This window comes from Dermacentor albipictus, chromosome 1 (genome assembly GCF_038994185.2).
Source record: "Dermacentor albipictus isolate Rhodes 1998 colony chromosome 1, USDA_Dalb.pri_finalv2, whole genome shotgun sequence".
In the NCBI taxonomy this organism is placed as follows: domain Eukaryota; kingdom Metazoa; phylum Arthropoda; class Arachnida; order Ixodida; family Ixodidae; genus Dermacentor; species Dermacentor albipictus.
This window is the reverse complement of record NC_091821.1, coordinates 212,877,134-212,894,320: the sequence shown is the minus strand read 5'-3', so window position 1 is coordinate 212,894,320 and position 17,187 is coordinate 212,877,134. Positions and strand designations below refer to the sequence as shown.

General features: G+C 47.3%; 1 protein-coding gene across 11 annotated transcripts in view; it reads right to left on the bottom strand.

Moving 5' to 3' along the window:
• Positions 1-17,187, bottom strand: part of LOC135915994 (protein O-mannosyl-transferase Tmtc3-like) — a 953,411-nt gene that overhangs the window by 164,337 nt on the left and 771,887 nt on the right. For all 11 annotated transcript variants that reach the window (XM_065449184.2, XM_065449185.2, XM_070530822.1 and 8 more), the window contains one exon: positions 2,721-2,764. In XM_065449184.2, the coding sequence (XP_065305256.1) occupies positions 2,721-2,764 (44 nt within the window). The remainder of the gene's footprint in view (positions 1-2,720; positions 2,765-17,187) is intronic.

The window sequence follows — 17,187 nt, the reverse complement described above, 5'->3', positions numbered from 1 at the left end:
ACCTCGCGCTTAATAGCGCAATACCATGGTCGCTAAGCCACCACGGCGGGTCGATTGCGTTTAGATAGGAGGCCCCGAGCTAAAGCTTCCTCTTAAGAGCTGACGATGACAGATATGCTTTTTTGCGGACGATAGGTATTGCGACCATAGCAAAATGTTAGCTAAGAATCGCTGTTGTAAATTAAGACCGAGAAAAAAAAGAAAGAAGAATACAAGCAAGGGAGCAGTAATAATAACAGTTTAATAATATAAAGAATTGATCACTTTATCAATTATAGTCAATAAGATAATAGGTCATTGTAATACTTTGTCATTTGATGCGTTAGTTTAAAATTATTTACGCTTAATTTGAAGGCAGCAATTAAATTGGTTCACATACATTATTATTATTATTATTATTATTATTATTATTATTATTATTATTATTATTATTATTATTATTATTATTATTATTATTAACTCTTACTTTATGTGGCCTTTAACAGAGCAACCTCGGTTCAGCCTAAGAACTATACGTGGGTCATGCCGGCAGTAAATCGTTCTGATGAACGAATCACGTTCCAGCGAAATTGAGATTAAGGACATTTTACTGCGATAGCAACTATATTGACACTGCAGATGAATTTCCGCCGTCGTCGTATATGCAAACACCCCGGATTAACCATCACCCTATAAATAGTCTTTCTCCTAACTCGTGCCAAGTTGTAAAAAAGCACATGCACCATACACGAACGCAACCAACTCAATATTGTTTTTTCTTCTTTAACCAGTTTTTTTACTAATTATTTGACAACGAGCCTAGCTGACCAACTAACAGATAATAATTAGCTACAATTCATTATAGCGATATATACCCAGAACCTTAAGTGAAGGCGTTGTATAGCGTATTGACAAATATCCAATATATTTTTTTATGATAGTTGCAGTCGGTAAAATTAAGTTCCGTAGAAAACTGGAACGCTCTGGAATATTGTCTCGGCCACCGCGCTTGCGCGCAGCGACATAAGTGCCCCTGGACAAATTTCGGATGAGCTATCCGTGCTTACCAAACCAATAAGTAGTTTGTCAAACTTTAAAAATACGCTTTCTTATTCTGAAATAATTGCGTCCACATTGGTGATTTCACTGAGTAAGCCCTTGTTGTGTTATTATGGTTAAACAATTCCTGTATATATTATTATATTATTGTTCGCTTTTTGCGAGGCAGCGTCGAAGCTTTTGACAGAAGTGAGCGGCACCTGGTGCCTTTCGCAAACACTCAAAGGCATCTGCGCAACGGATAATCCTACAGGTTTAGGAGTAGCTCCGGGAAAGCATACGCTTCAATTGCATCAATGCCAGCTGCTCCGTAATGCTCATAAAAAGACTGACGGCGGGAGACCGAACCGTTTTTCAGTGCACTAAGGACTTCGCGTCCCTTCAACCTGCGTTAATCGAAGAAGCAGGTATGTTCCGCGTAAGCCTATCAGTTATTGGCACCCTAGGCCAAGCCAGTTAACCCTGGCGTCTAGCGTATAGGGCGTCTGCACAGTGAGAGTGGAATACCATGTTCGACACCGAAGCGCCGCTGGCGGTTTCTTAGCAGCCTGCAGGCACCGCGACGCCTGAACTACTCTCCGAGAAGGATCAGATGCAGGGGAAACAGGGGTTATAGAAGACGTGAGTAGCGCACTGGCGTTGGCCACCAATTAGCGAGGTCGGAAATTCGGTCTCGAAGACACCGAGCTGACTATAAGACCGGTGGCGTATAACAGAGGGGGGGGGTTCTGTATCCCTGCTACTGATACTGTTACTGAGCCACTGATAGGATCGTTGCACCGCTTATGGATTTAAAAGATCACGCTTTTCCGATTGGAAAAGTGGCAATGGTGTTGCGCTGCGTATGATGTTAGCATTCCATTGATTTCCAGGCCCTCTTGTGGGCAAACAACGCGCTGCATTTGAGCGTGCCTACTCTTTCCTGTTTGCGCTGAAGCCGGTACACGAACGCTGGCTTAGGTGAGCCAGTGAAATGAAATTACAAAGTAGATTGGCCTTCCAGTTACCAGTTTTCCAAAAGCCTCACGTTAACAGTTCCGGACAATGTTAGCTGCAACGCCGAGGCATAATTTTTTAGCAGAGCTATATTGCAACAAGGGCGAGTCTGAGGACTTCTGCTCAAGCAGACGCAGCTTCATTGCGGCCCTGCTCCAATTTCGCTATTTGAAAATATGTTATAAAGCGATAAAATTGAAAAATGGTCATTATTGAGTCATTTTTATTATTTACCTTGACATTGCCAATGTGTGACGTAATATTCATCTCTTCAAGTAATGCATTAGAACAGGGTGAACTGCGTTTTCACAGATAGAATAAGGAAAACCAAGGGGCTCAATTTTTAGGAACAAGCGCGTGAAGCCAACAAACAATGAAGCTAATAAAAAGACAGGAGAAATTCAGTTTCTTTAATACTAATTTACAAATAAGAGTTAAATACAGGCAGTGTGTTCAACTCCCAGCGGCGGCTAAATTGTATTTTCTACCACTTTCATTTTCTTGTTGATTTATTAGGAGTATAACGTTGAGCAGAAACGTGACCCTCCTCCGCAGTTAAGTATGCAAAACAGTTCATTTTTCCAACGAGTTTATTGGCTTAATTTGCATTTGCGTTATATGCCTGTACCTATATGCTTCTAAGAACACATGTATGCACCATGTGGCATTAAGGAAATGGTACTTACTTTAGAGTCGACCGTAGCCTTCAATTGCTTGGGAAGTCTGTCATCTGGAACGAGGAGGCACAAGCACTTAGTTGCGCCATACCTTCGAGACATAAAGCCACGAGAAATACAGCTTTAGGCGACGATATTGCCTCCTCTAAGGGCTCCTAACTAGGTTTGAAGATCGGCAATTATTAAACCCGGTGCGTAGATAACGACTTGACGATCATCTCTGCAAACTAGTACACCGACGTGCTCCGTCATAGCAGCTTAATTTCAACCTTTCAATCAAGACGCCGCGCTCCATTCTCAGAGCAGTCAGTGTCCGCACCAGCACGGACGACGTCACTGCTCTTGCCCACTATATCAATGGTCACGCCAGCAGCGTGCAACTGCCAGGAGCAAAGTGAACAACATCAGTCCAGGGATTTCCGCGAAACGCAGAGAGCGCAAACCCGCCTCTGGGAATGTGCCGTGCAGCGAGAAAGAAAGAGAGAGAGAGAGAATAAAAACAGACGTATCTCATGACGTTATCGTGTCATGGATCTTTGGCCCCAATGTCCCGGAACGCAGGAGATGCGTGTGACTTGCAGAGGCTGGTCGACGCAGTGGGCTTGAGCCTCTGATGTGGAGAGTGTAGCTCGTTTCTTTACACCGTCATCCCGCAACATTTGATTTGCGTCTACCTTCGCTATTCCTACACTCTTTTCGAAAATTCCCGCGCTAGTACGCTCCTTGTATGGCGCTCTACAACTCAAAGTTGTCCCGAATGCTCGACGGGACCTGGTCAGGGGCCTTTTACAAGAAAGCATTATGAACCATAACATTAAAAATAAGAAAAGAACGGCACATCAGTAAGTTCATGTTCGCAACTAATTGTTTTGCGTGCACAAACATGCAATGAAATAAAACAAAATGGACAACGTTCGCAGTCGCCAAGGGTGAATGTATTGCAGAGTAGCTCTCCTTGTTGTACGGTCGGAAGATATGCCTCTCTCATTAACTCAGCAAGAATGCGCGTTTGGGGCGCCAGCCAGTATACAAACCAAACGCTCGATATGTTGCTCGAGAAATGGTTCGTTCCCACTAATTACTTTTTTCAAGTTATCCAACGCATAAATTAATCTATTATGAACAGAACAGCCACCCGTGTGTCTTTAATTCAGCAGTCGCGCTTAAGTGCGAGAACAGCCGCCTTATCCGACAACATTCAGTATGCACTTGTACATTGGCGCGCGAATGCAGCACTTTCTCTGGGGCACAGCGCGCTCAAAAGGTGCAAGGCAATCGGGGAACGCCGCTTCAAGGGTCTCTGACAAATGATACTCTTCGCTTTCAGTTAAGGGGAGTGTAAAATGCTGCAGTCCCATGAACTGCAGCTACGCGAGTTATTTCAAAACTGCAACGCACGCTTTGAAAACACTCGCAGTCGTTGCGCTTAAGACGTCGCGCGTCTCTTTTCTAATTAGTGACACGCAGAGAACCGACGTCCGACGGGCGAAGAAGTACTGGGGGTGTCGCGCCAGCGCTACATCTCGTTAAGAATAATTTTTGGGCACAGTGGGCCTCGAGCAAAATCTTTTGAGATGTGTGCATAATGAGGTTTCAAGAGAACAGGAAAACAGGATGCAAGGGCTTAAGGCTTGTTGGAAATTAACGTGGTGTACGCGCAGCCGTGTATACGTGCTTCGTCGCGCGTCATACCGTGAAATTCCAACCCAAGAATACACTCGTCGTGCACAATGTGCGGTACATGCATACAGCTTTATATTCTGCTCGGTATTCTCTTTGACGGTGTGCACATAACACTATCTGAACCAGTGCTCACGATTAACTTAATTCCGTCGCATTCTATTCGCTGCAACGGCACGCCCATTTCATGGCGCGCGATGCGGTCTCTATATTCAGGATTGAACAGCGTTTTATGTGCCAGCCGCTTGATTATCTAAATTCTTGCGCGCATGGGTTTATTGTAACTTAAGTTGAAATTACAATTTATGTTGCCATCTGAGAGGAAACTACACCTACACGAAGGCTAGAGCTACACGAAGGCTAGAGATACTTCTCTCGGTGCTCCCATTCGTGACCAATAAGGGTGCGATCTTGTACGCGTTCCAAACTCGAACGGAGGCGGGCCGTTCTTTCCGTCGCAAAATTGGCGGTCCGTTCCGTTGCGTTTGTCCGATAGCAGACAAGACGGAATGATTGACAGCAGATATCACTTCACAATTGACGTCATGGCGTTCTTCACCGTTCAAACTGACCAACCATGTGCGGCTCGGTAGAACGGACCGCCTCCGTTCTATTTTGGAACGCGTACAAGATCGCACCCTAAATATATGTAGTGCCTCACACATGAATAAAGATACAGATACGCCTCATGTAATTCGAGGGTAACATTAGGTCTCATACATTTATGTCGCAGAACATGACGTACATATCACTGGAAGGTGTCGCAGGTGTGAACCTACTTACGACAAAACGAGCGGAGTGACATGTTTCTGCGACCAGCGGCCACAGCCCGTCGCTCTCGCTCGCGACTAAGACACAGCACGCCGCATTCTTGAAGCACAAAGGCACAGAAATAATGCTTGATTTGACGTAGCCTTACTTCCAAACGTTGCAGGGTTGTTTTATATGAAGTAGCCATTCCGTAGAAAAAGACGTGAATCGAAAACTGAACCGCGTAAAGTCGTGCTTCTGTGACTGCTCCCTTTGCACAGCTTGGGCAGCGTTGCCTGCTAAGTACGAGACAGAGCCCAAGTGTTTAATCCACGCTTACCTTATCTCTCTAAAAGCGATGATCGGCACCAGAAGTGTAAATAGGAGTGAGAGCAAGAGAGGCTCATCGAAGAAAATGAAAAGAAGAAAGAAAACGACTTCGAGCTTGCCGTGTAGTAGATGAGTGGCCAGTCGGCGTTAAGCGATCAACCAGAATAGGGATACAGCCCGTACTATCAGCGAGAAGTAGACACCAAGGAATGCAAATGAAAGAAAATTTCAGCCCCAAGGAGAGCCACAGCCCGCGCGCCCGAAAATGGACGTCACAAAGCGCGACACCGAAAAGCCAGATGATAAAAGTCGTCGTCAGCTCTTCTTTTCTCGTTTACCTGTGACGTGAGTTCAGTCTGGTGCTTCCGGTCCTGCCCATACCTGTCAAGACATTGGGCTTCACTTGCGTCATTTTTCGGAATGAAGAAAAATAGCGAATTTGAAAATAACGACGAAACACAAAAGATAAGAACACAAACTGCTCAGACGGTCCCCATAAGCGTCATGATTCCAGCTCTCGCTTTCAGCAGAATGTCCCTTCTGCACATTCTGATGGTTGCTTTGTGAAACCCGTACATATATGTTGTTCAGCCTGCAAGAAGTGCTACCTCTAATCTTTTTTTTTTTGTAATCGGAAAAATTACTATTTCTTGTTTTATTTCTAATGCCACAGATCTTGCAAATGATGTATCCGTTAGACAATTTGTGCCATTTTAACGTGCTACACTTGTCACAACTATATACACGACCATTTCAGATCACGAACTGAATCGAGACTTAAGGTCCTTCGTTTGTGGGTCTTATATTTTGTTGAATTTTGGGGGGTAAAGATCGAGTGTTATTTGCAAAGAGGAAAACCGGGGGACCAACTGACGTTTTTGTTTTCTGGCAGCCCTAACTTCGGGATCCTTGTGGTAACATTTACCAACAATTAACACAACGTAGTTAGTTCATTAAATCAGGTGTAATGGCGCATAAGAGACTTCGACCATGCTGCGCAAGCCACGAGGTGTGAGAAAGTCGATGGTAAAAGCAGCAAAAGACGCGTTGCTCTAAATGTATTCTAAAAGCCGGTTTTGTCTACAAAGTTCAGGACTTCTGTCAGAGGCACAAGTGGATCGTCTGACAAAATTAAATTGAGGTGTAGAGGCATGTGTAATTTGCATATTTCGCGGAAATACTTGAGTCTTTTGAATGCGATATGTGGACATGTAAATAAAATGTGCATTATTGGTTCGTGGCATCCATCGCATGTCGGTTATTACTAGAATAGCTTTTTGCTTACACAAACGTCCTATACTTAAGAAAGAGAAATCACCCAAGGAGCACGTAATAATAAAAGTCGCAGTTTCGCCCGAAAGTCGAAGCATCGATTGCGATAGCAAATTAGTAGACAGCTATACTAAGTAGGGATAGTAGTTTTATCGGCCGTATAAACTTGTAAACATGCGTATACTAACTAAATTAACAAGCGTGATGTCATGCACGCACAAAGAAACATGAACACGGCTCACTCGATGATCGCGCACACTCACTGTCAAAACAATCGAGTGAGAAAGCGCGGCAGCAGCCGCGAGGGAATTGACCTTCGAGCTGCCTCTCGCTTCAACTCGAACTAAGCGGCCAGAACACGGCGCAACACAAAGCTAGCGGCACTCGGCGCACTCTGACCCCTATGCAGATTGCTGTCAAGATGGGGCCCGCGCGGACGCGCCATACGCACCATACGCAGCCGCCGCCGGAGTATAACGCCCCCCCCCCCTTCCTTCCCCACCTTCCCCCAGTGCCTTGTGCGCGACGGAAGACGGCGCGCTTTCTCCCCGCTTTCCTGCCTTGCGCGCGCGAGATTGTGCCGCGATCGCCGGCTCACCCTCGCACGCTTTCACTCGCACATACATCATACGGCGCGCGGCGACGATGTTATCGCCCTTGGACTTTATACGGAACATGACGCCGACGGCGTCGGCATAAATGCGCCTGGAGTGTCCTTATGATTATATCGCAATATTAAAGAAAAAAAAGCTGCTCGCAAATTATGTGACCAACTCATCTATGCAAATAATCTTTGGCGCGCAGGCGTTTAATACCTTTAAAAGAAACCACACGAACAAGAACAATAAATAGAGACGTTCTTGCGTTTCCTTATTTACTTTGGTTTTTGTACTTTATTTAACAGAGGAGAAAATAGAAATCGTAGTGCACACAGGCTTGCTTTTTTTCATATACTACAAACCCTTGTTTACGTACAATATAACATGTGTTTTGCGCGTTTCTCTGTCCATTTCTATCATTCCAGACATATCGGGTCTTTCGTACGTCCTTGTGCGCTGTCGTTCTCTTTTTCTGCTTCCCGCCATACGCTCTTGCAACAAACTTAACGGAATGCCAGCTAGCCGAATCAGTCACCTTTCTTTGAACGCAACATAGTTTGTTAAACTTCCTCTCACCGTCGCAGCTACTGTCAACAATGCAGAAAAACGTCAGCGCTGCTTTCGCTTCGTAGTGCATTACTAACTTTTACATGTATGATATGTGCGGGAAATGCCATGTAATGCGTCATTGTCATAATCATGTAAACACGGCTACTAAAAAAGTAACAAGCTTTCAGTAACTCAACGTTAAATTATGGGGTTTTACATGCCAAAACCATGATCCTGATTATGAGGCATTCCGTAGTGTGGACTCCGGAAACTTAGACCACCTGGGCTTCCTTAACGTGCACCTAAATCTAAGTGCACAGGTGTTTTTGCATTTTGCCCCCATCAAAATGTGGCAACCGTAGCGGGGATTTGACTCCGCGATCTCGTGCTTAGCAGTCCAGCTCCATAGCCACTAAGCAATCACAGCGGGTTCGTTTGCTTAAGACCTCCAGGCACTGAAATAATACATATGCCGGTTTTCACTAGAGTGTTATAGGAAAAGGAGGCATACGGCTCGTTTATATCACATTGCTAAAGGTGGTGGTTCCCGAGTGGTGAAGCCTTACGTTTCATTAACGGAAAAGGAATTACCTTGCCTTGACGCTGCATAGATTACCAATAACCATGCGCCCTTGCTTTATGTGGTTAATTTTTACATAGATCTTTACATGCTTGTGTTCGCTTGTGTTATAAAGCCGCGGTTGTTATCATGATGATCGAGTGGCAGTTGTGTGCATGGCATGGTTCTACCTTTTCAGCACGTGTTGGCACTTGGTGTATATGGTGTGTATATGTGTATAAACCTTTTAGTTCATATACAGCGCCGTCGCGTTCTCCCCTCTTTCGTGCTAGACCTGTTTTTGCGTCGCATTTTCAAGAATGCTTCTTTCTTTTCTCAGGCATAATATTTTCAAGAAAGAAAACAAGCAAGAAATAAATAGGGCCGCTACGGCACGAAATAGTTACCCGCCGGTAGCGTGCACATAGTTAAAACACTTCGCGCAAGTGGGCAGGGCACAGAGAGAAGAGAAAGAGAGAAGGCAAGGATGCTAACCAGAAGAACGTCTGGATGCTGTGGCGCAAGTTATGTGCCCCAAAGGGGCACATTTTTGTGCATTCGTCACTCCTTTGCACCACACCTACCTACTTTGCGGTAACCCGCTTCGCTTATGCGAGGCTTTTTACCGATGTTTAAACTTACCTCAGACAAGAGCGTGCCCGCGGGCAGGTGGTCACGCGCTTTTGTTACTAGACGTGCACTGTTGATATTGCGACCACTGTTTTGTCTGACAAAAATAAGAAATCGTCAGCTTCTACTCGATCATCGCACTAGCAAAGCAGAGAAGGGGGAAAAAAGCGAACAATTTGAGCCTGCGTGTTTACAACAGATGTTCACGCAAGCAAGAACGTTGATAGAACTTTTCGCGTCTGGCCCGTTTACTTTCCGCGCGCACGCGACAGTAGAGGCAGTAAAGTCACCGCTGTGATTGGGGCAAACAGACGCCGCTTCGGATGCACTTTTGCTGGAACTGGCAGCGATTTCCGCAGGCGACAGGCACTGCGCGGAAGATGGCCGTCGGACCGATTAGGCGGTGGGGGAGAGGGGGGGGGGGGGCGCACCCTACGTGGCTGCGCCGTGGTGGTCGTCGGGGGGCGTTCAGGCGGCAGCGTTGCGCGCTCTAGAGAGCGCAGTTCGCGCGCTGATTTTGGCGCAGCCCGCGGCGCGCTCGAGGCCAGCGGAGCGGCAGCGCACGCTAGGGCCGCTGAATAATTGAGGCCCAGCGGCCCACAAAGCGGCAGGCCGCCGGCATGCAGCGCGCACGCTCACGGCCCACTCGTCGGCGCGTCCGGCAGTCGTCTCCGGCGATCGCGTAATTTGGTTAGCGCCCGGCGTGCCTCCAATTATAATTTCAAAGGCACCCGAGCAGCGTCTCCGTTGTGACGCCCGCCCGTCGGCCGCTGGGATTTGCTTCGATCGGTTGTGTGCGCGGCGACGGCCCACAATAGTGCGACGGCGCAGGCTCGCCAAGGTGGCGGCTGCGGGCAGTGACACCGGATACGCGCCACTGGCCTCCCCCGCCAATTTATGACCAGCCGTCGAGATGTAGGCACACAAGATTTGTCCTCTTGACAACGCAATGACTGGACGGCCAGGCGCCGCGCAGATCGAGATGGGCCCTGTGAGTGGCTTTGAGCACCGTCATCGACGATTTTCTGGCGCAACAAGCGATCGTGAAACAGCGGTGGCAGCAGCAACAATGCGTCCAGGAGGTGTTCCACTGAGACAATACATGCACAAATAGAACTGCTGTATTGAATTGAACTTGTCCGGTATATAGTTTTTTCGCAATTTGTCTCTTTCTCTAGCTCTATCTCCATAATCTAGTTTCGATAACCGAGTTTGATTTGTTTTACTGCCATTGTATACATAGTATGGTGGATACTTGTCTTGGTGCACACGCTCGTTTCGTTTACACAAAGGCCTCTGTCGCCACTTCATCCCATATATCTAGTCACGCCAAGTGTGCAGCATTTGCGCTCTGGGAGTGGAAGATTCAAGCAAAAGCGTGAACGAGCAGATGGTTTGTCTGCTTCTGGGTCTTCCTGTACGGTGGGTGTAAAGAAAAAATAAACGCACGCATGGTTCGTGCACTAGTTACTGGCTGATTACGTCGTTTTACGCATTGAAGTACAAAACCAACTGGGACACCAATGTTTAACTTGCAATATGGGCTTAATCAGAGTGCAAGTGCGACGCGAATAGCGCTGTACAATATCGAATCTACGAGAGCACCAGCGATTATTATTAAATGTACGGTGACGCATGAATGAATAAATACTGGGACGAGATGAGACGTGTGATTGAGATTTGAATACCACCAATGGTAGTCACTGCTCTTGTTGTCACTTTAGCGTTGTTTTGCTTTCTTGGAACAAGTTCATCCAATAATGAGCTTTTGCTCCCTCTTTTCATTAATTCTGGTAGTGTTTCTGCTTCTTCATCGCCAATATGCTGTCAGAATATAGGCATGCTAGCGGAACAACGCTTTATGCTTCTGATGGCAATAATGATGGCTCTCTATGTTGCAGCTACTCCGGTAGGTACTGATGGCACTAGAACTGTGGTGTAGTAATGTACTGTAGTAAAGTACTGTATTAACAGCGGGTGAACGACAAATTATGCCTCTTGCACAGCACTTTGTTTACCCTGTCATAGTTATTGTTGATTTTTCGTCCTCTTCAGGCGGCCATAAGAAATTTAATTTGCAATACTACAAGTAGACTCTGCTGTGCACCCTTATGGCATGTCACCGCCTTCGACGGCCACGTTGAGGAAGCGGAACAGCCAACCGAACGATGCCGACAGTGAAGACTCGGGCGACAACTTAGTGCCTGCTCTGAGCCACAAGGCTGAAAGAAGATCACTCGGAACCTCGCCGCTTTCAACTCATCGACAGTGAAGCCCGCATGTGCTTCCATAAGCTGCACCATTTTATGTAAGCAGGTGACTGTCGGACAAATGAGGCACCTGAACCGGCAGACCATCACAGCAAAACTCGAATGCCTTGTACCGAAAAAAATAAAGGGTGTACGAGTCAACACCCGCAAGAGTGTCTTATGCATTGACGTTGAACATCCGGCCTCTATAAATGCTATGCGCAATGTCGCGGACCTTGGCGGCATCAAGGTCCACGTCCATATCCCACTGAACAAAGACATGGTGACTGTTGTAATCTACCATGTCGACGTCACCATACCTTGTGGCGCCCTTCCGATACTGATCAAGCCAGTCATTGGCCATACTGACATCGTCCATGTTTCACGTATGGGCAACTTGCGTTGCATAAATGTTGTGTTAAGAGGCGACACTTTACCATTACACGTTGTTAGGATCGGCCTGCAGCTATTTCAGCCAGCTGCAGGTGCGTCGATCAATCCGGGGTGGTGACGCCCTTCAGAGAACCAGCGAGGACAGCGCTAACCAACCGTAAACTTCCTTTGGAGAACTGCGGACTACGGCAGCTCTGGAATGTAGAGGCGCCGGCTGGGTTCGGGCGTGACCACCTGACTACGGGGACGCAGGACAGTGGATACCACGACGACTGCGCTGCAAAGGTCGTCTGCCCTCGAGAGAGCACTGAAACCTGTGCGGCACGTGTGTGTGAGCCCTCCTCCTCCAAAAGGCGGGTAGTCTATACTATGACGTCGAACGATGCCGTCGAAGGGAGTGCTTATAAGCAGTAGTTGTCGGCAGCTATCGTGTGCTCGTCGTCGTGTTGGTGCTCGTTGTCGTGCTCCAAATGTACTCGTGAGCTGTGTGCTCGTTTGCTGTATGCTTCGTCTTGCGGGCTCCATTCGGGAGTCACGCTAGACTGTGTAAACGTATCCCATGTTCAAATGTAAATATTGCAAATAAATCCTGCTCGCCTAAGTCCCAACGAAGAGCCAAGCTCCTTCCTACAGCTACGACCGCCAAATCCTACAACGTGAAAGTGGAACAATTTCTTCATGTAGTTCTTACATATGTATTACGACAACGACTGTGTCGCAAATGCCAGATAATTGGTCATGTGAGTGTAGGTCGCAAAAACGCCGCTATTACACGGCGTTGTGTGGAGCCACACACTGCATAATCCTGCAAAGCAACTGCTCTGAAATGTCCCAATTGCCATAGATCCCATGAATCTTTATCAAGAGGATGCCTGTTAGACAAAAAAGAATGGAGCGTATTGAAACAGATGGTACGGGACGGTTCAACACACAAGGAGGCCGCTGATGCCGTCAGAAAGCGACAACGACGCTTCTGTCGCCGACTGACGTCTAGGAATACAGTTACCCGTTCTGGACCCTCACTGCGATCTCCTACTCCAACAGGTCGATGGACCTCTTTTTCCCGACAGCCAACACCACTACCACCGACACCAACACCACCCAACGCGTTGCATTCAGAAAGCCGAAAAGACGCGGGGCACAGAAAGCAGCGGTGGATGTCGCTTGGTCCACAATGCCACAAATGTACACTCCTAGATAGCCCACGCAAGATTTGCCGCAAAATCTGCATCGCGTACTGATGACTTCAACGGTCAAGGCCTACAGGTGCTCGCTGTGTTGAGCGCATTACGCAGGCTCAACAAAATCTAAACTCCATCAGCTCTAAGCGTATACTGCAAGTTCTGGATTCCTTTCTTGCAAGCCTTCAGTAAGATCATGGATTCTGGTCCATTTCCACAACAACCTTTCCGGGAAATGGCAAAGAGCGCTTCGATATTTCAGCAAAATGCGAAAGCTCTCATATCCACAATTATCGATTTTTGACAATTAGTGTTTCTCAATCAATTCTTCGTTGTGGTCACCAGTGAATCGCTACTAACACAGATTGTCGGGTTATGAATCATTCACGTATTCGACATACGGAGAAAGCTGCAATGCTATCGCTTATCTCAGAAAGGAATTGACGTATGTTCACCCCGTAGCTCAGTCTCATGAAGACAACAAATACGTGTGTGTACGCATGAAGAACAGGTTTTCTTTTAGGCTCATAAGAGCTTATTTTCCCCCATCGAGTGGACTTGAGCGGAACAGATTAACTGACATAATCAAAGCGACTCTTCCTTCATGGATAACCAACGGTGATTTTAATGCACATCATCCGCTTTGCGGAAGTGCGAAGACAAATACTAAGGGCGCACATATCTGCATACTTTGCTTCTGTCCATACAAATTGTATCTTAAACTATGGCAGCCCGACTTACCTCCACGGTACAACATACAGCAGCTGCTTGGACTTGTCTTTGGTGTCACAAAGCTTAAGTAGCAGCATTCACTGGATCACAGATATTGAAATTAACAGCAGTGACCACATCTCAGCTTATCTCATCATAAAGGGACTCAAGTGTACCTGTTCTGTATTCTCAGAACAAATTGATTGGTAAGCATTTAGGCTTTTTAGCGATAAGATATGTGGGCACGGTTTGGTTCAATTAGTAGAGGATGCCATCGCGTAAGAAATGCATGCTTTAACAGGCTCCTTTCAGATATCAGCCAGCCATTCAGAATTTGATGCCGAACTGGAGCGGTTTCGGGCAATTCGCTGATGAGTCGAAAGGCGATACAGACGCACGAAGTCCATCCTCGACCTTAGGCTAGCCAGACGCACGCAGAAAGAATACAAGCGTCAGATGGACAAGCTGCAGGCCCAGCGGAGGAAGAGCTTCTACCAATCCCTTGAGTATGGCACGCCATTGTCGTGTGTGTGGAGAACTTTGCAGGCTCTTCGCGTCTCTCCACAGCAACATCACCCTTTCTGTACACTGGCTATCCATCAAAGCCGACGACAGATTGACGTAGTCGGCGAATTCTGTATAAAGGTAGCTGGTGAAACAGTTCTCAACAATGTGGCTCTACGCAATGTCCCTCAAGCACGACATCCAAGTATGAACCTCCTATTTTACTTCGAGGAACTTCAAACGGCTTTGACTGTTTGCCAAATCCGGTCCAGACGGGATAACGTACATTGCCCTATGTCACGTTGACCAGGAAGCGTGGCAGTCACTCCTGGGTCACAACAACCAGTCCCTGCGTAAAGGTACCGTTCCAAGAGTAGAAAATGCAGCCAATCAACAATGTAATCGATTTTATGTCCTCTATGAATTCAGCAAGTTAAATCGCGGAAGCGTCTCTCTGCAGCGATATTTATCGATCTGACAACGTAACCCATGAAACAATTCTTGATGCGCTAGAGACTGCGGAACATGGTGGCCGAGTCTATCCGTGGCTACCAAGCGACTTCACAAGAAGGTCTATTTTCGCTAGCACTCCAGATGGCACGACCAATGAACATTATGCCTGTCGTGGCGTGCCGCATGGTGGGGCTTTGAGTTCCGCTCTTTTGAACTTCATCCTTGCACTACTAGTACAATCACTACCACAGACGGCTGGCGTCTTAATTTACGCAGGGGATATATCTGCATTTGGGCATTAGGCATGACACGTCTCCAACTGCGGGCAAGGCTGTACCGCTGTACAGAACACTATTTTGGGGAGTTCTCCACTACAGCCTCCCACTGTTGTCGAATACGTGCAAGACTAACCTTAGCGGAATACAAAGCGTACAAGCCCAATTACTCCATCGATTGTCTCCGTCTTCACCGATGTGCTTCTACACTCGCAGTGATCGCCATTGCCCAAGACGATCCGGTGTCTACACATACAGACATCGAAGCACTCAGAATTCACATGCGCCGTTTATTCCGCGTCCAATCCCACCATCTAGACTTTTTGCCAACATGAATACCACGCGCTGTGTTTATCGCTTACATCACGATTCACGCCCGCTACTCAACCATCGACTGCCCTGTGGTGCCGCAGACGACCCCCCGTAAATTTTGACGTTTCTGGAATTTGAAAGAAGGCCGACTTGCTGCGGGTGGCTCCGAAACAAGTCACCTGACAGCATTTACATCAGACATACTCTCATTGTCTGCATGTACATACAGATGGCTCAGTTACTGCAAACAGCTTTTCCGTTGTGGTGGTCATACCATCAAGATCGGCGTCGACCAGATTCAAGTTGTCCCATGGCATTACGGTCATGCCTGTTCCGAACAACGTACACCCAGTACACATCGTAGGCAGAAAGCGAGCTAGAGCCAAAGCCCTGCTCGAGAAAGCCAGGGAACGAGTAGACGAAAGCACTTTCGTCGATGCGGCATTCGAACCCAGTAGGCGAGCGCTCGCCGCGGTCTGTCTGGATGGTAAGGGAAACGTAACGAATTCCGCGTCTCTATATACAACGAATCCAGAAACGGCCGAACAGGTAGCCATCGCCCTGGGACTCCTGGCTGGCAAGAGAACCAGAATGCACAGTGACTTGAGAGCGGCAGTGAGAGACTTTGCCAAAGGCACCGTTTCCAGACAGGCCCTGGCGATCCTCCGCGGCAAGGACGTTAACGCGCACACGATCATTTAGTTTCCCGCACACATGGGAGAAATTGGCAGGCCTCGACTAATCTCAACGAGTCGGCTCACGACGCTGCACGAGGGCTTACAGACCGCGTGGCGCTAGAGCAGCCAGGCTTGGAGGTTACGTACACTGTAAACGAAAATAAACCCAGCTGAGAGTTTTTAAGAGGTGATGTGCCCTAGAACCTCCCCTCCTCAAATATTTACTCCGATGTATGGGAGCAAAACAGCGCCATTCCCTCGTTTCACTCCGCTGGCTAGCTGCCGGAGTATTAAGGCGACATGACGCGATTTTACTCCGCTTAAAAATTTTGTTCTCCCGTGAAACTCCGACAGGGAGTTTTGAAAAACTCCCCTCCGCCGATACAGGTTAGTCACGTGGCGCTTCCCATGAGGCTGTGCGCCTCGCCAGCGACCGGGCGCGTTCGGCGGAGCGGGCAGTGCTCATGGCTGACGGTTTGTTTACGTCTGTGAAGTGTCGTTCCGTGACAGCGTTTCGTCAATTTGTTTCCCGTATCTCCTTCCAGAAAGTGTTATAGGCATGCCTGAAGCTCACTGTATCTCAGCTTCAAGTACATTAGCTGTGATCACTTTGCTGACAACGATGATTGCAAGAACCACGTTTTCAAGTGCGGAAAAAGGCTTAGGTATACCTCGAAGCTGCTCACTGGCTCGTGATGTCGGCTCACGTTCTGGCTGTGTTTCCGTGCTGCGTCACCCTGTCTTGTGTTCTTCAGTACGTGAAATGCCACTTCTATGTCCTTTTGAGTACATGCTGACAACGTCCGGTGTAATGTTTGTAAGGACCGCGTAGCAATGGCAACAGCAGCCACTGTTCGAGCGACGACATCAGTGCTAGTCGCGCTTGAATGGCGTAACCCAAGTTCGTTGCGGTGCTGTGTTGCCAGTGAGAAAGACCGGAGTGCAAGCAACTGTTTTTATTTATCTGTGAACGGATATCCTCGCCCGAAGAAAAACGGTAGGACATAAGTATATATGTGTGCTTAAAATAAAGCTTCTTATTGAGCGATGTGAATCGAATTGTTATCACGCATATAGGTTTTGGTCACGTCGTTGCTTCCGATATTGCATTAACATTACGCTCTATCCGAGACACTGATTTAGACGCATGCCTGCTGGCTACGAGTTTAGGGGTTCTCTCGACAGATCAGCGATGTAGCTCCTTTTCGCAACCGAGACAGATTGCTTGTACTCAGAGCAAGTAGTGCGGTGTATAAAATGTATGTCTGCGCATTTTTCGGTGTTACGTCAGCTGCTGCGGGTCATGCTCACACGTAATAATTTCTTGCTATGTTACCACTATATCGAAAAAA